This window comes from Lissotriton vulgaris, chromosome 4_1 (genome assembly GCF_964263255.1).
Source record: "Lissotriton vulgaris chromosome 4_1, aLisVul1.2, whole genome shotgun sequence".
Classification (NCBI taxonomy): Eukaryota; Metazoa; Chordata; class Amphibia; order Caudata; family Salamandridae; genus Lissotriton; species Lissotriton vulgaris.
Genome location: NC_141691.1, coordinates 1,987,883,388 through 1,987,908,956, shown reverse-complemented (window position 1 = coordinate 1,987,908,956; position 25,569 = coordinate 1,987,883,388). Strand labels below are relative to the sequence as shown.

General features: G+C 46.9%; 1 protein-coding gene across 1 annotated transcript in view; it reads left to right on the top strand.

The window, feature by feature from the left end:
- Window positions 1–25,569, top strand: part of LOC147724795 (protein brambleberry-like) — a 244,234-nt gene that overhangs the window by 105,665 nt on the left and 113,000 nt on the right. Inside the window, exons 6-7 of the mRNA XM_086967074.1 lie at window positions 20,749–20,865; window positions 22,176–22,355. Of these exons, the coding sequence (XP_086823200.1) occupies window positions 20,749–20,865; window positions 22,176–22,355 (297 nt within the window). The remainder of the gene's footprint in view (window positions 1–20,748; window positions 20,866–22,175; window positions 22,356–25,569) is intronic.

Sequence of the window (25,569 nt, the reverse complement as noted above, 5' to 3'; positions counted from 1 at the left end):
TGCGGCGGCCATGGGGTCCTTTGAGCGCCACATTATAGAGGTTGTATATGCCTGCCAAAGTGTCCAGTTCTTCTCCAAAACAAGCATTGGCATAGCCAATAAGTCTCTCCTTTGGGACCTAATAAGTGTTGAGCCTTGCAACAGTTGATATTGTTGCAGCACCAAGGATATTATGCTGCATAACTAAATACTTATAAGGTCCCATAGGCGAGACCTATTGGCTATGCCAATGCTTGTTTTTGATTGTCTATTGTGGATCTTGTTGTTGTTTCACTATCTTTCCATAGTCCCTTCTTGTACTGTTCTGAGATTACTTCACCTATGGCTTCCATCCTGGTTGTCAAGTATTTCCATTTTGTTGTGTTTATGGGTTGTCAGCAGCTTGTATAAGGTGAATATTGGACTCTGTTGCCTGCACAGGGCTGTTTTAAACTGAGTTCTTCAGTCTGCATCTCTCCATTTCCTCATCACATATAGGAGTGAAATCAGGTTATGATATATGGGTGTGTGGCAGTGGGCTTCATCTGTGCTCTCAGTTCCACACCCTTAAGACAGCACTCCTTGTCTGGCTGCAGGACAGCTTGGCTGGTCTCTTCATTCTCGGGAACCATAGTGTTTCAAGGTGCTCTTCTTGCTTCGGCTTGGTCCATAAGCATCCAGAGGTTCTTAGCTTGTTGTCCAGGGACCCCTGCGGTCCACGGTTCCTTAGAAAAATAAACAATACCTAGAGAATAATAACGTGTACTTAAAGTAGTAACATAAAAAAAGTTATCATTATATAAATGTGAAGGAATTTGAAATTGGAGGCTAAATATTAAGTTGGTATCCTCACAGTAATTTGTGGGAGCAATGCAAATGCATCAAACCGAACATATTATGGACCATGAGCGGCCCCAAATGGGTTTAGAAAGCTCTAAGCTTCTAATTGAATTGTAATATTTTTATATATATTAATTTGAGAATTTAATAAAAAACTTTCTTAATTTCTATATTTGTTTGATGAATGATTATTACTGTGTATTTTGTGCATTGTTTTTTCGGTTTAAATAATCAAAAATGGGAGGCGTGGCCAAGATGGCGGAGTGAGAGGACGCTTCTTCTCGCAGCTCCCCGATCCGACTAGGCCTAAGCCCTGAACTATAGCTTGTTCTCTCCCCGCTGGAGTTCAGCGGCGCAGGGAGTGGTGGCATAACCCAGAGCGAAGACTTTGGCCCGGAACTGGCCTCAAATCGGCCTCAGGATAGCCTGTCTGGCGGCGTCAGAGGTCGGGACCGGGAGTCGGAGGTAAAGGAGGCCAGCCCCGAAGCACGGTGGAAGGCGAGCCGAACAGCCGCACGCCGCGCCAATCCTCGGCCCGGTGTGCACGGCCGGGAAACGGAGAGACCCCACGGTGCCCAAATTGCCAGAACAGCAGCCAGAGACCTGACGAGTGAGCAAGCACTAGTGGAGACGCTGTGGGCAGTACTCGAGGTCGCGGCTTCGGCCTAGTCGACCGGACGCTCGCCGGGAGTGAACCGGAGCAGACGGAGCGATCACCCAGAACTCCACCCTGGGTCCTGAGTCGGGTTCCCCCTGGAGTCCCCCCGGACTGGAAGGCAGACGGAAGACGCAGCGGGGGCCCCGTGCGACCTGGGGGCTCAGAAGCAAGGTCAGGCATGCGCTGGCCGGCCGCCGGCTGCTATGCTCGTGGCGCCAAATACATCTGGGCTGGAGTAGCCACCGTGAAGGACAGCCCGAGAGGCCTCCACTGGCAGGCATACCTGACGGGTGTCGGGGCGGGCCGGCGGGCTGGCGGGCTCTACGACACGGTCCCCGACCGGGGCCTATCGGATACTAGCAGTGACAACGGGCACGATGGCGGCGTTGAGGGTCGCAGCTGCGGCCCGCGAGCGAAGGCTCGAGCGGGGACTCGTTGGGGCGAACTGATCTCTACTGCCTGTCATGGGGTGGAGTGTCTAGTGGAGTTGACCACGACCGGAGATCAGAGAGGTCCAGCAGAAAGGGTGAGCGGAGTGGCAGGGTCCGCAGTCGCGGCTGCGGCCTAGTGACGGAGGTGACGAAAGCGAACTTCCCGAACACACCCGAACCTACCGTTGATATCGGTCGGTGGTCCCCCGATAGGCCCAAGCGGGCATCTACAGAGCCTGGAGTACCGGACCGAGGGGACTGACTGACCTGGCCTGCACTCGTTCCAAGATGGCGGCCAACAAGGGTAACAGAAAAGCGAACCGCACTCTCCCAGAGATGCTTAACAGGACCCAGCAGCGGGGGGACAGGGGTCAACCATCACCGAGCTCCGCCGGAGGATCGCAGAACGCGAGCGGTGGGGAGCCGCCGGTCACTAGATCCTTCCTGGAATCCCTGTTCAGCACTCTCAGGGACGATATTCAGACTCTGAAGCAAGAAGTGGCGGGAGAAGTACGGGAGGTGCGCAGAGAGGTAGACTACTTGGGAGAGTGAGTGGCCACAGTGGAAAGCACGAATCACCGGCTCGACGAGGACATTGTGCAACTGCAGCAGGAGGTGTTGTGCCTGAGAGACCAGCATCTGGATCTCCAAACGCACAACGAGGACCTTGAAAACAGGTCTCGGCGAAATAACATCCGGTCCGGGGAATTCCATCTACAGAAGAGGGCACGGATGTGGCTGGCTACTTACGAGACCTATTTAGGGCGATCTTGGGCGAACCAGCGGACCTCCCAGTCCGGATTGACAGGGCGCATAGGGTAGGACCACCACGACGTGCATGGGCCCCACCACCAGACATTCTGGCATTTCTCCCAGACTTCCCGTTGAAGGAACGCATTATGGCTGAGGCGCGGAAGCAACCTTCCTTCACTTTTCGCGGTCACGCTGTGGCCCTGTATCAAGACTTGTCCGCTATCACCCTCCAAAAACAGAAAGCGTTTAAAATTGCAACTGACTTTTTGAGAGAGCATGAAATGCCCTATGCCTGGGGACACCCCTTCCGCCTCATCTTCAGGTGGAATGGCACGATGCACCAATTGCGATCACTGCAAGAGATTGCGAGGTGCTGGGAATCACAGCTGAGGAGGAAGAAACTGCTCCGCCAAGCCAGAGACACGGGCCTAGAGACAGTTGGCAGAGGGTATCGAGGAGACGAGCGCCCGCCACTCCCAGGAGGCCGGACTCACCCACCATTAGAGCCAGCATGGCGAATGCCGTTTCCGAAGCAGCCAGAGACACTGCTCCAAATGGTGACGTGGCGCTGACAGCATAACACTCCGGGGGGAGAACCACACAGCCTTACTGATGTTGCAGGTTTGGGGTCCTGGGAGGAGGGGGGCCATGGGGAGGAGTACGTGGCCGGACGTCCACTTTGGTAATCTACCACAGACTTGTCCACTCCGGACATGACTGGGACTAAAAGTTGTTGGGTTTCCAGGGGAATGCGGAAGGGAAGGAAGGTTGGGGGAGGTGAGGGGCTGGTTGTTTGCATGAGGGGGTTGTCGAGGGGGGAATGGGGGAGGGGAAGGGGGTGGAAGGGTAAGGGCAGTTCGAGGGAAGTTCAAGGGGAGTTGGGGAAGGGACAGGGACCGTCCAGTGCTTTTGATGCATTCATTCTGGCCTAACAGTGCTCCTACACACTGCATGCCCCAGAGCCGCCCCTCCTGGGCCGTGATTCACTGCTTGAGCTATGCTTTTACACACACCGATGACAGCCCTTAAGGTCGTCACCCTTAATGTGAAAGGGTTGAATAACCCTGTCAAGAGGAGAGCGGTGCTGTCCTTACTGGAAAACACGCAGGCAGATATTAGTCTCTTACAAGAGACCCACCTGCTAGCCCGAGAGGATGTCAGAGGATGCGATCTCACAAGTTCCCAACACAATTTTTCTCCTCCAACACTACCAAGACAGCCGGGGTTGCAATCCTAGTGTCCAGAACAGTTAAAGGTGAGGTCCTACAAAAATTTGCAGAACAGAAAGGGAGGCTCCTAGCATATAGAGTCAAGTCGGCAGGTCTGGTGTTTACCATCAGGTCGATATATTGCCCCAATGAATATCAGGAGCGATTTCTCACTTCAGCCATAGTGGACATCACTACCACCCCGGATAGGCATATAATCATTGGAGGGGACCTGAATATAGTCTTCGACTCGTCCTTAGACAGATTGGCACAGAGACACCCGCAGATGGGGGAAATTTCGCAGATGGGCAAATCCCAACTAGAGGAACTAGACCTCCACGACCTCTGGCACCGCCTCCATCCCACCACCCGAGACTACTCCTATTACGCACATAAAACCTATGCGAGACTGGACCACCTTTTGGTCACGGGACCGGTCTGTGACCTAGCCACAGCCTCCGAAATAGGGTTTCTCTAATTGTCGGACCACGAGCCTGTCACGGGCACATTCCGACTACCACCGATATCCACTTCGCGCGGGGTCTGGCGCCTCAGGGATATTCTTTTACACAAGAAGACGGTGGTGAGGCACACACAAGACTCGATTCGTGACTATCAGACACACATTGATAATGCTGACACCACCCCGGCAACGCAATGGGCAGCATTGAAAGCGGTGCTCCGGGGGAATTCATTGCTATTTTGTCGGCGGAGAACAGAGAGCGGCAGCAAAAGCGGGACAAACTCACCCGCAAGGTGCGTGAGCTGGAACCGGTACATCAGAGAACCGGAGCCCCCAGAATCTGGAGGCAACTTAAGACAGCAAGGAAACTCCTGTCAGCTTTAGATACAGACAGGGCGGAATATGCGGCGTTACGCTTGAAACACGTATATTACACGGGTGGAGATAAGTGCGGCCGGCTTCTGGCGAACAAACTCCGGGTGGCGCTTCAACGACATTTGGTGAAGGAACTGTCGATCTCTGCTGGAGAGACAGCTACGGAGGATAGCCAGATAGCGGAGGGTTTCTGTCGGTACTACGCAAAGCTATACGCGAGCGAGCCCCCATCGGCGCAGGCGGAGGCAGATTATCTGGATTCAGTTGACCTTCCCTCCCTCACTCTAGAGCACGTGGAAAGAAACATTCGAGTTGAGGAGGTGATTACGGCCATCTCAAAACTCCAACATTGGAAGGCTCCGGGTCCGGAAGGTTACACACCACTCTTCTATAAAACGTTCTGCCCCGTGCTGGCACCTATCCTTACCCGCCTCTTTAATTCATTCTCCGCCTCTGGAGCTATCCCTCCAGATCTACTCCAAGCGATGGTATCGGTCATCCCCAAACCGGGGAAGGACCGGACTCAATGCAGCTCATACAGGCCGATCTCTCTCTTGAATACCGATCTCAAACTGTACACTGGGATCCTGGCGGCCCGACTGGCACTTCATTTACCAGGACTGGTGGACCCGGATCTGGCGGGATTTGTCCCCGGGAGGCAAACGGTGGACAATACCAAGAGAGTGGTTCATATCCTAGAGAAGGCCTCCCGGATTCCCGGGGAGAGGATGCTGCTGGCTGTCGACGCGGAGAAGGCGTTCGACCAGGTGCACTGGCCTTACTTGGAGCGGGTCCTGTCGAAGGTGGGAATAGGGGAGAAATTTTGCACCCTGGTATTCAATTGTTACAGATTTCCGTCTGGGGTGGTACGGGTGAATGGCTGCAGCTCTCAGAGGTTTGCGATAGGGAGTGGCACCAGGCAAGGATGCCCATTATCCCCGCTGCTCTTCGCACTATACATGGAGCCCCTTGCCCAGAAGATACGCCAAAACCTGAATGTGACGGGGATACGGATGGGGAGGTATACGCATACCATTAGCCTTTACGCAGATGACATCATCTTGACACTAGCTGATCCAAGGAGGGCACTCCCAGCGTGTATCGATGAGTTAGAGCTCTTTGCAGCTGTCGCAGGGTTCAAAATGAATATGGGAAAGTCGGCGGCCCTCGACGTTTCGTTGACTGCTGCCACGAGAACCGACTTACAAGAACTCTTCCCCATGCACTGGTCTAGAGACCTGGTGCCCTACCTGGGCATACTATTGGCACCTTCCTTACCCGCCATGGTGACCGCCAACTACGCAGCCTTGGGGAAGAAAATTAAGGAGGAATTAAGTCGTTGGAACAGAGGCACATTGTCTTGGCTCGGCAGGATAGCCGCAGTGAAGTTGACCATCCTGCCACAGGTGCTGTACCTGTTCCCGGCTCTACCACTCCAGCCCCCGAAAGGATGGATACAACAGACTCAAGCTGACCTTGCCCGCTTCATCTGGCAGGGTCGCAAACCCAGGCTCAAGAGGGCACTGTCCACGCTGGCCCCTGAGGCAGGGGGGCTAGGTGTACCGGACTTACGCAAATATTTCCAGGCGGCACAACTGAGCTATCTGGTGGAGTGGAGCAGGTGGGAGTCAGATACACTGGCTTTTCCAGGACCAGGCGGTAGCGGGCCGGCCTCTACAGGAGGTGCCCTTTTTACGTAGGGCTCATCGTCCCACCAACCTGTACGCGTCTTTTATCACACGAGTCCCGATGAGAGTATGGGACACCACCAATGTTGTGCACGATCTCACTACATTCCCCTCGCCGTTCACGCCATTGGTTGAGAACCCGGATTTTCATCCCGGGATGGAACCCGGAGCCTTCACGCACTGGCGGACTGCAGGATGCAGAACGCTGTTCCATATGTATACCCTGGATGGCATCATTCTGTTCCAGGATTTCAGGAGAGAATATCAATTGCCCGAGACGGAAAGGTTGCGGTATATGCAAGTGCGCCACTGGGCGCTGCAGCCGCAGGTGCGTGAATCGGCAGATAGGAGGCTCCTGCCTTATGAGAGGTGGCTTGTGACGCGCACCTCAGACACGAAATTAATTTCGGATATATACAAATTCTTGCAGCCTTCCTCTTATCTTTATAACCCGGGTAGGGAACGATGGGAGCGAGAGCTGGGGAGGGCCTTAAGTCACACAGAGTGGGACCAGATTTACTACCGAGCACGACACTCCGGGTACCACACGGGACTTACGGAAACATTTACTAAGGTATCCACCTATTGGTATTACACACCAGAGAGATTGCATGAAATGAATCGTAACATCGAGAACACTTGTTGGCGGGCTTGTGGACAGATAGGCACACTTACACATGTTCTATGGGACTGCCCCTTACTGTGCCCCTATTGTAAAGAAGTCTTACATGAGATTGATTTACACTTTGATATTGAACTGCCACGCATCCCTATGTATGTACTGCTGGGCTTGCCCAACCGGCTGATGTACCCTCTAAAGTCTCGTAGGGGCAGGCAGATTCCAATACCGCTGGGCTCTGCAGTTCAAAATATACTCATTCATTGGCACACCACCACACTCCCTTCCACTACAGGGTGGCTGCATAAATTGTGGCATGTTCTGGGGATGGAGAAGTTGTCGCTCATGGTGGCGGGAGAGATGGAGCAGTTTAATGACCTGTGGCAGCCGTTTCACTCACTACTAGTTACGGAATTTAAAGAGCTTACATGTCCCCGATACCTTCGATTGTTGAGATTGACTTCGCCAACGGATTCAGTTAACCAATGAGTCTCGGATTACGATCAGCTGGGAAGAGAGGGCGGCTTGGGGGAGGGAAGTGGGAGGGCGAATTTAGCACGGGACGGGAACGGGAGGGACTCTGGGGTATGGAAGGGGAGGAAGGAGTTCTAAGGGGGTTTGTTTATTTTTGAAGTTGTTGTTGCAGCATACGCACTAGGTTCCACACTTGGATGGACATTACGATTGCAGAGTCTTCGCGCGCTGGATGCGCTCCTATATGGTTGTACCATAGCACTGACTCCTGGCGACAACTGTTTTCTTTTTTGTAAATGTCTTAATAAAATGCTTTAAACATAAATAATCAAAAATGCTTAGCCAGTGTCCCTGCCATCCAATAATACCTTTTTGGGGGTCCCTGGATTACAATAATAATTCAGTAGGGGTCTCCGGCTACCAGTTATGATTATTTGGGGGTCCACATAAGTCAAAAGGTTAAGAACTGCTGGTTTAGACAACTGTGTCCGCTCCTTCAAAATTCACAGCTCAGTGGCTTTTGTAGTCCTCTTGTATGTCTCAGAAGCCCATACTGCCTTGTCTAATGGGTACTTTCAGTAGTTTAGCTAACAGGTGCCATAGCCTGCTTTGCCATATGAATTCTAGTAGATATTTTTTTATTTTCAGGAATCTGACTCTTTCAATGCATATTTGAAGCACCTGAAAAAATTATAATACTGAGAGCAAGACATTCATTTTGATGGCTGCCATTCTGCCGGTTCCTGAGATGTATGTGCATCTCCATCTCAAGTCTTCTTTGACATCTGACTCTACCTGGCATATTGTACACATAGCTGAGACGTTGCACTTCTGGGTGTTTTACTACTTCTGCTATTTCAGGAAAGCTTGCTGCTTTTGGAGACTCATAATGCATTATTTGTAACGATTGGTAAGAGATCAGACTTTTCTGCTTTGACTTTATGGCTGTACACTGCCCCAAACTATCTGAAGATATTGAGCAGGGCAGCCATGGATATTGAGGTCTCAGTGTGGTTAGTAATACATCACTGACAAATAGGTACAGTTCTCGCCCACACCCTCCTAAACCCACCCCCTCAATGGCCTTACCCTATTCTGTGCAGAAGTTTGGATGGCAATAGCCAGTGATTCAGTAGCCATTACAGGGTGTGGAATTTATTTAAAAGATTTATAAAGCGCGCAGATATCCAGCAGGGTTTCCTGTCGCTGAAACCGGAAACAGACTAGAGTGGAGCTTAGTTGGCCATTAGAACTAACTAAACCGAAGGATCTTTCGCTTTTTTCAGAAAGCGAGGAGAGATTGACAATTCCTAAGATCTAGCGGAAGGGAATACCATAATTTCGGTCCCAGGAAGGGAAACTAGCGGCCTCCCCTTGCGAGTCAGACGTACTCTAGGGACAGAGAAAAGAAAGGGATTGGCCGATCTTAGGTTGCAGGAGTGTCAATGAGGCTTGACAAAATTGAGTATGTGCACAGCAGGCAGGCGGTGCTGAGCTCGAAACGTATAACAGCGGGCCTTAAACTCAATATGCTTGCTGACTCTGAGCCAATGAAGGAGTGCAGAGGCAATTTAAAAAGTAGGCGGACTGCTGCATTCTGAATGAGCTGAAGACGTTGTACAGAGGTCTTGTCCACACCCAGATACAGTAGATTACCGTAATCAATCCTAGATATCACCAGGGCCTGCAGGACAGTCCTCCGAGCAGTCGGTGGAATTAGCCAAAGAATTTTCTTTTACCACTAGAGGACCACAAAGCAGACCGAGGTGACTCTTGAGATCTGGGCAGTGAGAGAAAGCTTACTATTAATGTAAAAACCCTGGTTCTTAACCTTAGTAAACTGGGTAGGTAAAGGTCCCAAAGAGACAGGAAAGTGGCTGGCTCCCCAAAGCTCAGGGTTGTTCCCCAGGATGAGAACCTCAGCCTTAGAACCATTCAGCCTCGAGGCTTATTTGGAGATGCATAAAGAGATGTTTTGCAGACCAATTCTAAGTAAAGCAGGATCCTGGTGTTGAGCCGGCGATAATGAGAAAATAATCTGCACATCGTCAACATATGAAAAGATGGTCTACCCAGATTGTTCTGCAGTGTCTGCCAAAGGGCAACTGACTTCAGATACGCTACATGTTCTTTGCTGACTAAAATACCTGCTCATAACTGTCAACAACCAAAAAAAACTACATCAGATAAGGAACCTTTTTGATCCCTGAAGAAGTCCCAACAGGGATGAAACACATAGGCAAGCAATTCTGTCATGTATTTTAAGAATGAAATTTTTGGAATAAGAGGACAACGTTTTCTACAATCAAAAATACCATTGTTTGGTCTTTTTCATTTAGAAAGATATTTTCTCTTGTATTTTGTTCTCTTTGAAACATGATGCAATATTGCTGTTACAGATAGATTGTTTGTGTTCTCGGGTGCAGGGTCAATTTTGTGCATCTTACCCAATGACTGTACCGCAGTCTCTGCATGTATCTCATTCGACACATTTATGCCCAATAAACTATGCGCTTTGTAAAAATGCTAGCCTTTAATGGCTCAAACACCTTTAAATCAATGTAACGAAACATGGAGCCGCCTTCCTCATGTGCTGATGGCTTCTATTCCCCAAAAATTATGGGTACGATTAGGTCTGGGGGAAATTTCAATGATGCCAGTGTATTTGGCGTAGTTTTGCGTAAACCTATTTACACAGAATTACTAACATGACTCCATTATGCCACGTCATTTCAGTGAGAAATATTACACAAGGTGTACTGTTTGGTTAGTTTTTGAATGCCAGCGGCATTTCAGATAATTACTTACCCAAGTGGACCATTCAGGCAATTGAGTTGAATTTGTACTATTAGGTCATTGTTTTGAGCGTGAGATGCATTTGTGTAATTACGTGAAATTTGACTTAATTTTGCTGTAATTTCGTATAAATATTCTTCAGCAAATTACGTTTTGCCCACCCTTTAAGTACTATTTGAATCCGCCCCCAGTCTCTTCTTTCACAAAACCTTTGTAGGCCATATTACACTTGACAGCTGTTAGAAATGGGATTTCTGGTTGGCTAAGGCTTGCGCCAAAACCCGGCAGAAACCACCACTCTAGTCAGGGCAAGGGAGTTACACGCCAAACATAACCCCTGCTCACCCTCTAGGCAACGTGACCCGAGCAGAAAGGCTTATCCCGGAGGCAATGCAAGTTAAGTATTGCGCACGCACCCAGCAACAACACCCAAGGCCCACCACAAAGGAAACTCCACACAAGGTTCTACATAAAAATAGCCTTTGTATTATACCAAACTCATTAGATAATAAACGCACAATTTACACTGCGCCAACAGGCACGGGCAGAAATTACAGGGGATTATATGTACAGGACAGGGCCACATGGACGACTGTCAGGAATAAGCACTTGGTAGAACTAGCACTTGGAACATAGAATAATTGTAGCACAAAATAGCAAATGTAGCACACAACCAGTAATCCCTGGTAAAAGGTAAGTAGACACTACCAACCCTAAACACCTTAGGCATATATCACACAGGGAACAATGAACTCACTAGCAGAACTAGCATATTAGGAAAAACAACCTCCTAAGCATAAACATACATTTAGAGGTGTAGGCAACAAGCATAACATAAATCACAATATGCAAGTAATCACGTTTGTGTCTAAAATCACATAAGGCATAACATGTACCCCAAACAAGGGCACAACACATAAACCTGTCCCCGGGCCAACAGGCCTCTCAGAGGCTGAAACACCCTGTGTCCAGCAGAATCGGGGCAGGCTGCGCAGGAAGCAACCAGAAGGATGCACAGAAGAACAGGCCTAAACGAGGCAGCTGCCCACCAAATGCTGGGCAGCTGGGGATAGGAATGCGGTCTGGGCTCTCAGTAGTCCTGTGAATAACTGTGCCACGTTGGGCCCTCTGGCGTGAAACAACAATGTCCCCAGGAGCCTCTCATGGGCTCTAAACAAATGCCCCCTTTGTTGGAGTCTCACTCGGGGGACTCAAAACCACAATGCCGCCACTGACGTTGGAGCCACGGGGCTCTGAACACAAAATGCCCTGTGGACCCTCGTGGGCCCGCAACAAATGCTCCCGGGACGTAGGAGCCTCTCGGGCTCTAAATGAAAGGATTACCTGCAATGTAGGAGCCACGGGTCTCGGAATGGCCAGTAAGGCAGGAGCGGCCCACTGCAACGTGGGGCCGCCTGGGAAAACTAGGAGGGACAACCCCTGAGCCCCCACCTTACCGGGCTCCTGTCTCCAGGCGTCCTGGGCCGCTGGCGGTGATCTTCTCCACCTGCAGGCCTTTCTCGACACACGGAAGCCCTGCTCAGGAAGCCGCTGCCATCCTGGACTTCCTGGCTGTACGCAGGATCGCGGGGTAGGCTCCCGCCACTTCCTGCTTCTTTTCCGGGGCTCGTCCTGCTTCCTGGGTCTGCGCGGGGAAGCCTGCAAGGCAGCCCGCGAGGCTAGACCAATCCCTGTGCGGCCCAGGGATGATGCAGCGGGAATCCTCGAGGCTGGGGACCAATCCCAGCGCGGGAAGGAGGCGGGCACAGTACTCTGTCCGGGAGTCCCTGGGCCGGCGGCGGTGAAGGTTTCGGGGCAAACGAGGGGTAGGCACCCTCTTAAAGATGAGGTCCCTGGTGGGGTGGGCACCCGCTAGGTTTTAAAAGTATGGCAATGAGCGGGGTGGCACCCCTGAGAAGGCAGGAGTCCCTGGCGAGGTGGGCACCCGTCGGATCAAAATAAAGGGGCAAATGCACGCGGTAGGCTCCAGCTAGGTACTCCATGCAGGGTGGGCACCTGACAACGATGTAAAAAGTACGGCAAATAAACGGGGGGCACCCGTGCCATGAATCAGCAAAAGGGGGGATCCCCACGCCAGGGAATCCCTCGAGAAAGGGGATTGCAGCTCCAGGCTGTAGAGGAAAACAGCGCATCTTGGAAGGGAGACACACAGCGCTTCCCAGGCGCTTTAGCAACCACTGCCACAAATCCAGGCAAGGTCCAGCAAAAAGTCTTGGTAGGAGGTGGGGGGGGGGGGCAAAGGCTGGGTCCAGGGGCCAGCTCACAGGGCCCTCCAGGCAGGGAGGCTGTCCCCAGTGGCGGTCCTCATGGTGCCCAGCAGCAGCAAGCCCCCTCCAAGTTAGGATCAGCAAGAGAACATTTTGTATGGGAGCACAGCCCCTTCTTATACCCAGAAATCCTTTGTCTCAGGGTACAGAGTGGGGGGAAGACCAGCTGCAGCTGGTTTTGGAGCCCTCTATTGTGCTCAGCCCTTCTCCCCATTCACTAGTCAGGCTAGGGACATCAGTCGCACCACAGGGGGCGGAGCCAGCATTGTGTGGGTAAAGCACAGCCCTATTCAGGTCCCAGGTGCACTCCTCCCACCCATCTGGATGTAAATCTCCCTATTCACCACAGGGGCAGACCCATCCTGGAGCCGGGCTCACCAGCCAATCACAAGCCAGACAGTCGCTTCACATTTATTACACAGACATGCCAACTTCTTGAAGTGGCACTTCCTCACTAGGCACATTAACACAGCACACATCATCGCGCAGCATTTAATCACACAAGTCCGCACATACCAGACTTGACTCTGTACTCCACACGCATTAGGAACTACCATGGACACATACATTCCCCATGCATTCCTATGGGAGGCAGGCCAATCTCACAACATGCATTCAGAGTGCGCACGCACTTTACACTGGGACACGGTAGTAAAGTGCGCAGAAGCCAAAAATAACTAACACCAAGTCATATATAAAAGCAGAAAGTTTAGGGGTGAACCTACGAGAAGGGCCAAGTCCAACAACAGCCTGATCAGAAAATTATGCTCATCCACTCACACCATTCGGTCATGATCCTCATGCGATATAACTAAATTCTGCAAGCTCTGAGAGTGCACGAAAGCATACATACAATGATTTACCGTCACTGTTTGACCAACACACTGTCTGTAACTTATTGATTATATCTTGCATCAGGTGGGCTCTTGAAGGGTACTTATCCCATTGTTACAATGCAAGTCCTATTAAAAATTCTCCTTCCCCACTCATGTCCCCAGAATTACTCCGTATAGAATTCCTGCATGAATATATACCATATTCCCTGCAGAAGACCTCTGATCTCGCATTGGCTCAATGAACTCCACCACATCCTCCATGGTCTGTGCGGTGCCTTCCTCAGAGTTGGATGGCACGTAGGGTGAAGCTCATACTCTTCCCAAGTCTTTTCGTTCTCCTTCCTAGGTGGAACCGCTGGTGGCCCAGCTACCTGCTCCTGCACCCTCTTTGATGGTTGTCCACAATTCCTGAAGAATACATGTTTGAGCTGCTTTTCATGCTACTAGCCCACAGACCTTGTTACAGGTTTCAACTTTTTTCTCTGCTCCCAGAACAGGTCTTGTTCTGAAAACAATACTTAGCCTAATGAAACCTAAAACAACTACCCCAAGCAACTTCACAACTTGCTCAGTCTCACCCTCTTGCCTCTTCACCAAAGTTACTACTGCTGGGTTGTTCCTATTGATGTTCACATTGTTTATGGCCAACTAATTGCCTCACCGCACCAATGCCATCAACAAAGAGAAAAATAAATCCAGGGGTACAATACTGTATTGATTCTTTTTCCATGGCCTGGACAGCAATGCACATCATCTATTATTGTACAGTCCAAAAACGTATGCCCCTGCTGCATCAGAAAACATCTGCACCAGCCCACTGTCTCCCCTCACCCAGACTGACATTGATGTATGTGAATCGATAGGTGAATAAAAAAGGAGGAGCCAGATTAGATTCAACAAAATCTTGAAAAACAATGTAAAAGAAATACAAACAAGCATTTACAATGCAATGGTTTCGCCTTTGGAAAAGTTAGACTTATTGGCATTGTAAATGACAACATTTGTATTTATGTGTTGGTTTTGAAAACAGATAAATAAATGGCATTGTCATTTACATTGCCATTAGCTTAATCTCTGCAGTCACTCTGCACTCCCACTAGTGTGCGCACTCCCACTAGTGTGCGCACTCCCACTCTGCACACTCACTCTGCACACTTTTTTTAATTACACTAAATGTCATTTAATCTTATTTTTCCACCCTGCCTGTGAATGAAACATTACTTCTGAGTCCATCAAGTAACTGATTATCGTTTACTTTTCATTGCACTTCACAAACTCATGTATAATCCCCGGAGAACCAGTGGTAGCAACATAAAGACGATATGACTCGAATTTCTAGCAAGAGTGCTCCCTTGCAGAGGCTTGGTGGGTTGAGAGCGCGCTTCGGAGGTCAGTGTGCAATCCTCAGAGCACAGAATCGTGGCCCAGCAGGGCCGATGCTGCCGTTCATCCTTCTAAGGGTTGAAGAAAGGCGTTGCACAGCCGATAGAAAATATCTATAACTTAGTGTCATATTGGCATTTCTGCTAAAAGCCAAACCTTCAGATAAAAAGGAAGTTGAGTGTTTGAAAAAACCTTTCCACTGAGCACTCATTCCGGCAAGTGCAGAGCATTAATATCACGATATCTGTAAAAAAAACAGAAAGACATAGTGCATATTAAAAATATCAGTCGATTTAAAGGAAATAGAATTTGTAACCCCCCACACACAAAAATAAACAAAACGGTACCCGCAAATACTGCATTATATGCGCAGTGGCTTTTCCAAACCCTTTAATGGCGCTTGCACCGATTACGATCTGGCACTGGGTGTGGTGCAGCGACCAGAGCTGCCGTCTCGGGAGCCGGGTCCCGGTTCGAATCTCGCAACGGCCTGAGACAGCGGGAGGGGGGGTCGGGAAGGCTACAAGTTTTAATTGTATATAGTAAAATTGCTAGTTACTTTCAGCCCTGGAGAATTTCCAACTATGTTCTACATTGTATAGGTCAACTCTAACCGAGTAGTTAACCTCTTGGCTGCTAGGCGTTTTCCCGCTGTGTGCTGGAAAATGCCATTTTAGTGGCACTATGACGAGCTCAGCTCGTCATCAGCACACGACACCCGTGGGTGATGACGAGCTGAGCTCGTCATCAGCATCGAAAGGGTTAAAGATTTTCAATTAACTGATACAGCTGCCTTCTGAAAAGTTAAACAACGCTTTTGGGTCAACGTGGACCAGACCGAAACCTGTCCTTACTAATTATCACCCCCCTACCCAAGCCTTTTTCCAATGCAGGGACCTGGTTAGATCAAATGGCAGCCTTTACATAATTTATTAATCAAATCTTTGAGACGCTGCTTCTACAACTAGCAGTTGTATCTAGGTCAAGGACCCAAAATACAGCATTTTTAGAGAAACATTAAGCTAATTATAATCATAGGGAAAAATACAAACTTCGACTGAAGACGCAGACAAACTATGGGTACCCCGCTGTTAGAGAAAAAAAAGTGGCCCAGACCCGCATTTGGTATTCTTAGAGACAATGCCCACATTAATGTCTCATTTGGGCCATTGTATTCATCACGTCAGTATGTGGCAAGTCAGTTGGTGGTCAGTTATCCGCCAGCAAAACTTCAATGGAACATTATTAGATAAGCGTGTCGGACTATCAAGTCTGCACTGCTAAATACGAAGATCTGCAGCAAAATAATGACATCCAACAACCATCCCGTTTATCCCATAGTTCTTTGTTATTTTCTCGTTTATTTAAAAAAAATTATAAATAAATGTGTGTTCCCCCAGCTCCCGCCGGACCAGGTTAAAAACCGATGGTGGTGAAGTGTGTTTTTGAACGAGGATCTGCCCGGCAAAGTCACGTGACCGGCCGGAGCCTGAGCAGCAGAGCCGCAAACGGAGGGACTAATCAAGCTCACGCACTTGGTAAAATACAGAAAGGGGACGCGGGCCCACCATAGTCAGCAACGACAACCAGCAGAGGGCGGGAGAATTGACAGTACCACCCATGCAATCCAGTGTCAAGCATCACCCCCACCTATACTAACACAAGCAGGAACACGGATAACCTCCCCATGCTGATGTATACCACTTATGTCAAGCTTTATTCAAGTCAGAAACATCCCTCCAGTCGGTGGTTTGCCCTGCATAACCAAACGTGCCCATCACTTATGAAAGCCACCTCACCTATGACTCTACTCCTCATTAACTTGTCCAAGGATACTATCCAACGACCAGAACACAGAATTCAAATATATGTTTACGGTGGCGTTGCTCTACAACTCCCCACTATCCAGACAGAGCCACCTTCCCATTACCGCTTCCAACACCAGTAGCATTCCCCCGCCAATAGACCGGGCGGCCTATCTAGGCCTCTTCCGGGTCGCACACCACTCGCTCAAGTCCCAGAACAAGGGAAGCCAGGTCGAAACGGGACGCTGGCCCAGAGCGAGTCTGCTGCCTTCTGCACAATATGACTACGGCTGCGTACCTCCAAATCGCGGCCTTTGTTCTTGAAATTCTTGAGGCGCTGGTTGTCTAGTTTCTCGCTGTCGGCCATGGTGAGTTAGGGTCTCCCGGCGACGCTGCACTGTCAGTCGGGTGGAAGAGACGGAGGGTGACGGGAGCCACAGCTGGTTCTCTGCGCGGTGTGCACGGCAGTCCGAACGTTAGGTTTCCTCGCTGGTTGCTTGGGCGGAATGCCGGTGTACAAGCAGACTGCAGTCTCTGATTGGCCTACGAGCAGACCTGATTGCAGCGAGGTACCGGCACGCGAGACTCGCACGTACAAGTCTACTGTCTGGGGCCAACTGCAAAGGCCGACGATCTAAGAGAAATAAAAGACAAACTATAATAAACTGTCACTGAGCTGTTTTCTTTTAGTGTCTAGCAAGCACCGAGACCATCTTGGAATGGGGCTATTTTAATGTAGCTCAGAGCAAAGCATCGCAAGCGATTGAAATCTGTAATTTAAAGATGGCTTTCAGTGCTGATGGGTGTGGTGTTACTGCGTGCATTGGCAAAAATTCCAATGCTAACATGAATATTTCTGCTGCACGATTCTGGGTTTTAACACGGTGCAGAGTATCGAAGAATGGTTTCTGTGCACTGGTTTATCTCTATATCGCTGGATGATATTTTATTGCACTAAATTGGCTGATAAGGCTGAAGTCACACAGAGTATAAGTTCCACCGTTTCGCCCATTTCTGCCCTGCGTCTTTTTCTAAGTAATTCTAGGTTTACATAATTTAACAAGGTCAATTTGCGATTCGGGGGAGTGTTTTTCGCCCTCTCCCCTTCCCATTGGCTGGAAGGTAAAATTCCAGCCAATCGGAAGAGGAGAGGGCGGGGCTTAAAAAAAGACCCAGGAACGCCCCCGAATCGCGTCAAGGCGGGCCCTGAACTCAGTGACGCTCCTCTCCTCCAATGGCTGGCCAGCATTTACGAGGCCAACCAATGGAGAAGAGGGGCGTGTTTAGGCCCCCCATACTACTAACAAAAGATTTCGGCTCCGCCCACCCACTGCTTACGCAGTGGGACGGTAGCCGAAACCTAAAAATGGAACATTAATGGAATGATTTAAAAAGAAAAAAAATGTTAAGAAAAAATCCAACATGACATTAAGGTTTAGAGTTAGTGAGGTTTTTAAAAAAAATCTTTTTTTAATTTAGGAATGGGTAGTTCAGAGTTGGATATGTAATGGAGAGATGCACTCCTTTCTTTTTCCTTTACGATTCTTCCTCTAATTTATCACCAGTACTTTTACTTTCCATATTAAACTATGTCGGCGTGCTAGCCCTTTGTGCTCCGCCCATTCGCACTGCAAATAAGAGAAAAACGCAGAGGAGACACATTTAGGTCTCCGTGTAGCTGCACAACCAATGAATCTAATGCATCAAATTCGTCATCCACTTTTTAATTATTCTTCACTTTTATCCATGAATCATTAGTCCTTTCTTCACTCTGTTTTATTTCAATCCATTATATTCATTGTCTTTATTCTTTCACTCTTCAAAAAAACACAGGGAAATCCTTGTTTCCAATGCCACGTTTTTATTGCCAGTCACCCAATGCATTTCGGTAATAATCCCTTCTTCGGGGGTTTCTAGAGTACAAACAAAATACAACCTAATCAATTAAATGGCAAACTGGTTTTATAAAACATCATTTTTAAGAAAAAGCATTGAATTTTACCATATGTCATTATTTATGCTCATACTTTTACTGTCATTGTTGCTTAACATCCCCAGTCACTAAGCACTCCCCACGTTAACCTGTGATAACCCCTGAATGTATCTCACATCCACATTCAGGGGTATTCTGAAGCGCGCTTACCGTGGCACTAGGCAAAAAGACCTTTCACATTCAAAAATGCTAGGCAAAAGGTCTTTTTGCCTAGTGCCACGGTAAGCGCGCTTCAGAATACTTTCTGAAAGAGGATGGTAAATGTTTCTTTTAAGAATGGGCAGCAGTTCTCAATCCAGTGAGTTTGCAGTAATGTGGATGTGAGACTTCACAGCCAAAATCTTGAAGTGAACCATTGACTTTATCATATTTATGTGCAGTAAATATGAAGTTGGTAGATTTTTTTTTCTAACTTAAGTCATAAATGTACTTTAAAAAAAAAAAAAGTTATAGTGGACCTTTCCGCCTGCTGCGGAGAAATGGGCGTTTAAGTAGGTCTTCACTTTTGCATCTCATAAAGGAACTTTTGTGCATTTGTGTAAAATCTAACTTGTGCATTCAATTTGTAGCAGTTTCTCTTAACAAAAATGTTTCATTTTTAGGGCGGGCAGATGCCGCTGGCCTCGGTGACTTCAAAGAAGGAGTGGTCAATTCATTTAGGAAAATGCTAATATAAAATCTTTGGCGAAAATAACTGTTAGGTGCTAGGTTATGAAATGATAGAGGCCACTGGAGCTGTCCTTAAAGGGCGTCCATGTTGTGTGCTGCTAAAGAGCTTTGCAGATTTTTCTTCTGCCTCACTGTCCCCTCCCATGCTTCCTCCATAGCACTATAATTGAGTTGTCTATGTTGAGAGACTGTAGCAATCAATTCCCAGTGGCTGCTTACAAGGATGTTCTTTGCAGCTGCATATCAAAAATACCATAGTCACTTGGGAAGTAATTAGACTCCTGATACAAGAAACCTATTGCTAAATCCACCTTTTCCTGTATTCCACCTGCCTAGCATATTCTCCACCCATATTTTGCTTTGCACACAAATGTTTTTTAAAGGGCTTATCCAAATTTCGCCAAGACATTTTGTCTACACTGTGACCAGAGATTAAGAAAATGTGGCAGATCTATTGTGGCTGCTACCTATTTTCTTCTCCTTTAAGACCTAATAAAGTGCTCTCTTGGGATCCATTTTGGGTCAGTACTCCACAGGGTCAGATCTTCTTCCTTAATTGAACTTTCTCACTTACATTGTTATTTGCAGATGGACTGAATCGAAGTTTGACTGTGAATAGATGCTGATTTACATAGCGACCAATCTTTAGACATTCACCTTTGGATGAAAACTTTATTAACCTAACAAACAATAAAAACAATCATTCTCAAAAGTGGATTAAGATTATTTAATTTGCTTATTTACAAGAAATTATACGGCGAACGACATTTGCAACGCGGTCGTTACACCGCAATACATTTACATTGCGGTCATTACAACGCAAGTCGTTAGAACGACTTGCGCTGGATGGCGCTCTACACTAAGGAATAGTAGGCTTTACTATTCGAACACCTTCCCTACTGTTACACACACTGGAGTTGGATAAGTAAATCATACTTTCCCTAAATCCAGCGCGTGTCGTAACTGCAATGTAAAGTACCGCTATCTAAATGATCGCGTTGTCGTCACATCTTCAATTATCCTTGGAAGATTGAAATAAAATTGTTGTTTGCTGATTATGTACCAGTGTTTAGTATAGTGCTTTAATTACTTATGGACTCTAATTCACAACATAACTTTTTTTATTTCATGTATATACTTGGACTGCAATTTCCTACTTCAAAGTCGAAAACCATAAGTTCAGTACTAAGACAAATAATTTGATAAAAACAGTGATTGGTGCACTTACTTTGAAGGCTTTAGTAATGTAAAGTGTTGAAGAGATGCAATGCAGGGGGGTCTTGTGGGACAGATCTGTGGGACTGTCTTCTTACAACTTGCCTCATACTTTAATCCCAGTCCTACACTATATTTGGAGTATGAAAGTCAAATGTTTAGATATTAGGATATTATTAAAACCAGAAACAACGATCCTAGATATTTATACCTGAGCTATCCGCCGAGTGGCTCTGAGTATTGAAGTGTAATTGTCTGTTATTTCTCCACTATAGAGAACGTGAGTTCCCAGCTCGTTAGCCAAGATGTGGAGCTGCAGGAGGGACACAAACTCATTTTGGCTGATTTGTTGGAAGTCCGAAGCCGCTCCCAGGAAGTCTACGACAAGATCGGTATCGCTATTAGACACATGTTGAACCTTCTTCTTGTCATTTTCATATACTGTCCACAACACAACCTCCCATGTTCTAGAATTACATATTTACCCAACTCCTTAATATGCACAATACTGTTTGATATAGTTCATCATATTCAACCTGTTGAAACATACCTCATTTGTATATTATCCTCACTGATCTATTCTCTCTCGTATCCTCTTCTTAACATGGTTCTTCTCCCAATTGATAATCTTTTTCAGTTCCAATTCTCAGCAAAGCTGCGTGTGCCAATGCACACAGTGTACCAATTTACTATATTTTACAGGCGGTTCTCCCAAATCTGGTTCCAATTCTTTCAACAATTCCATCCCTCATGTTGGATGTATGTTTGAGAGGAATTGGAAGAGTGGTCTAGTGGGGGAGACTGGTTGTCTGTTTTTGAGGAGTGACACGTTTTAGCTACATGTGGTAAAGCATGTTTTGCATTGGTTGGGAATTTTCCATCTGTAGGATACCACCTTTTTGAACAAACCTTTCCACTGCTCTGCCTTACTAAATCCTAAGCTTTTACAATTTACCATTTCTGGCCTTCGCCAGTTTTACAGTGAAGGAATTATTGTTGACGGCACATAGTTGAAAATTGAATTTATTAAAGGCGAAAAGCAGCAGAGTTGCTGCTTTATTATTCTGAATTATAGACTGTTCATAAACAATGGTATGATTTTCTCATTCAATTTTCTAATATTTTCAGCATTATGGAAGGACTTTTCATTAAAATCCCACGCATTGGAACAGCAGTTATGTACTGGAGTTGGAGAGATTAGTATAAAATCATTCAGACTTAACTTGTCCATGTTTTAGTAAGAAATACTTGATTAATGTGATGAAGAAAAAGATGTGTGAGGCAATGATTTGCAATCCATGCCTTGCTCACTGTAGAGCCCTCTCCACTTGTGTCATTTGGGGAGCAAGTCCTAACTTCTAAAGAACACCTTCATACATTTGTTATATATTTTCTGCATTAATCTAGCTTAATTCTGGCAATAGGCTCATTTGTTAGTTATTTGAATTTTGTTGGATTTGGTAATTGAGGAGCAGTAAGATTAGTAGATTGCAAAAAATGTAAATGTGTCAGTCGGGAAAGATGGGATTTAAATCTGGTGTACCGTGCCGACCAGGTATAATTGGGTGGAAGACCCTCCCCTTCCTTTAGTGCAACATATGGTCAACAGCAGGAACACCTTAAACAATGAATCTTCTCACTTTCTCAAAAATATGTTTATTAAAATGACTGCACACATAAAGCCACCCTGTCTTTGCTGCAGAGTCCAACCTGGCCACCTTCTTGGCCCACCAGAGTCAGACTGCCCAGTACTACGACGTGCTGATGGGGAAGCTTCAGAGGATGAACGAGACACTGGGGATGGTGCTGTATGCCATGGACCACATGCAGAGCAGTGTGGAGCTCCGGCTTGGCCACATCCAAGGCTTCATTGGCTGGGCAGGTAATGCAGGCTACATGTTGGTGTCATTGGGCATGGGAGGTACTCTGTGTACATGCCAACCAATCTTCTTGCAGGCCTTATTCAGAGGGACCTATGCGTCTGGAAGCATCCTTTGCAATCTGCAACCTTTACCACCCTTGCACCACGATTGACTAGCTGGCGGGGTGGGGGAAGGGAAGCCACCCAGCTCCATTACTGCAAGAATCCATGCTTCACATCTTGGACCTTTTATATATGACCTGGTAATGTAGCTTTTGAACCAGTCATGTTGTACATAGCAATAGAATATAGTAATAAAAAAGGCAATGACTATGTGGTAATTAATGTTTGTGTGTAAGAGTGGATGTTGGTTGAGAGACCGAATGCAGGCCAGGCAGATCTTTACAGTCGGTGTGCATCTCTTATGAGGTGGGAGCAGCAGTAGATTGGTAGGAATTGTTTGTAGCTGGTAAGACGTTATGCTGCTCAAAGTTCGAAGAGAGTTGATTTGGGGGTGAGGGGGTCAGCGCTAGGTTGTATGGACTGAGGAGAGAAAAAGAAAGGTATAGTAGAGTAGCAGGAGAACTTTGGTGGTAGGTGAGATGGTACTGGTTCAGTTAGCTAAGGTTGTATGACTGCATGTGTTTGTGAAGTTGTGGTCTTGACATATTGAATGCAGTGGTTTGTTAAAGAAATGCCTAGACCTGGGCACATGGTGACATGCCTACCAGGTTTGATCTTGGAAAATGGAGGACACTTTCTTTGGAACTAGGTGTTAACAATGCACATTTAGACTGTAAAACCTTTTAAAACCAGTTCATTTGCATTCCAGGCATTCACAGCCTTAGCAATTTATAAGAATAAATGGATGACTATAAAATTTGTAAACAGCTCTACAACTCTCAAAAGAGCATCCTGGCGCTAAGGTAGCAACTGAATGAATTCAGGAGTGATCAAAGCAAATGCAAAACAGTCATAAGATAAGGGAAAAGGTGTGTGTGTGTGTGTGTGTGTGATATCAAGGCCTTCAGAAGCTTTTTGAAGAGGGCTTCATATTCTATAAAACACATATTGCTAGGAATTTCATTTCATGCCTTGGAGCCTAACACTGAAAGGGATTTACCACTCCTAGTTTTTAGTCTGAAAGAAGGGGACTTAAGAAGATTGGCATGAAAGTTCTTGTAGGGTTAGAGTGCAGAAATCTAGTGGTAAGGTATTTGGGTCCTGTAGCTTTGTATGATTTCAACACCAGTAGGAGGATCTTAAAAAGGATCCTTTTATGTACTGGTAGCTAGTGTAGAGTTTTCAAGGCTGTGGAGGCAGAGCTCCGTCTGAGGAATTTTAGTATAAGTCTGGCAGCCGCATATTGCACAATCTGCAATTTATGCAAACTATATTTTAAGGCGCCAGTGTTCAGACTATTACAGTAGTCAAGCCAGTGGGTGATGAGAGCAAATGCAACCCATTTCCTGGCAGCTAAAGGAAGATAGTTCCAAAAACGTTCTAAGAGACTAAATGAGGTTGAATGCCTTCCACTTCCTTGGCTTGTGGATGGAAGGACAAAGCCGTGTCAAATTTAACTCCCAGGTTTCAACCAACTTCTACTGTGGCAGGAGGTGGATGCACAGATTTAGGCCACCATTGGATTGGTGAATAAAGATTGAACTTTCCAAATAAAAGAATCTGTTTTATCTGTGTTGCATTTTAGATGATTTGCTTACATCCACAAGGTAACTTTGATAAAACAAAATTCAGTTCGGAGGAGCAGATTTGCTTAGAGTGAATGGGGGACCTCAGATATAACGATACGGAAGACGAAAGCTTCCTTCACTGATTTGGAGGCATAGAAAGGCCAGAAACACGTTTAAAGATTTGACACCGACGCCCCACGTAGAAACCCATATGCGGGTTGGAATTATCACATAACACATTCAAAAGAACAGACCTGGAAATAGCCTTGAAAAAGTCTTGGGTTACATTCCCAAAACGACGAAACACGTGTCGGCTGTGTGAAAGTTTCCAGAGCACAAGAATAAACTTCAAATTGAACCACAAAGAAAAGAATTCATTTCTACTATGTTGTGACAATTGATGGAAACACTGGTTTATATGACCTGTATTGAAACATTACGTGTGCTAGGGAGTGTTGAAATCACTTGATCTCCCAGTGTCTGAATGTGTAACGTAACCGGTGATCATGTAAAGTGCTCCAATACCTTCGGGTCGAGTTTGCTCTATATAAATCTGCATTACATTTTTTTATTGTTTTTAAGTGTGTCAGTAGGCACCCCACTCTAGCGATGCAGATAAATAGGTCTGGCCACAGTGATCGATTAGCAAAACATAGCATGTACTAAAGCCATGACACTGCCATCAGTACACTGTCAGAATAGTGAGGGCACATCTTGGCTCGCTCCTTCAGATCGCAGGACATGCCTGGGAACTCTCATATCAATAGACCCGCTTGGTCTTTGTGCACACACTAGGTTATTGTGAGGCTAGTGCCAAAATCAAAACAGATACATGCTAGTGGGCACTCTGGGCAGGGGCAGAAAACTGTATGCCATGCAGGGGCCATTTCTGTCCCAACGCCTCCAGACCTGATTTGACTTTTTCCTGCTTTCGAACCTGCATTCCATTAATTTACTTGTGAGCACATTCTCATGGGGCATGATTTTGTTTGCGGTTTCATTTACATTTATTCACAGTATGATTTATTATAAGTTGACAGTGCATCACTAATTAATATGTTAACACAATAGGATACTTAGTAAGACATGCAATAGTCCTACAGACAAATGTGCAAGAGAATTCGCACCTTTCTTTTAATATCATAAATTACAAACCACAAGGCCTCTTTTTCTCATTACATTGAGAAACCATATATAGATCCGAGCAGACGTCTGTTTGAGGAAGTGAAGCTTCAGAATTTTGAAAGGAGCATCGAATTCATAAACCGCGTCAGATGCGTAAACACCCTGCATAAGGTGGTATCGGTGCTTAATTTGATCCGGTGGTTTCCGGTGCCCGCCACCGGCACTTAATTGTCTACACCAGGACGTACGACAGTCTGCTACAAAGTGGCACTGTATGTCTAATTTGGAGATTAAGTCAACAGTTGTTTATTCGTTCGATATACATTTACAATGACTAATACCTGCTCTCAAGCAATTCTTATAGCATTGGGGTATGGAATAGTCTGAATTGTCACTCTTCTAGGATGTGATGGTTCGTA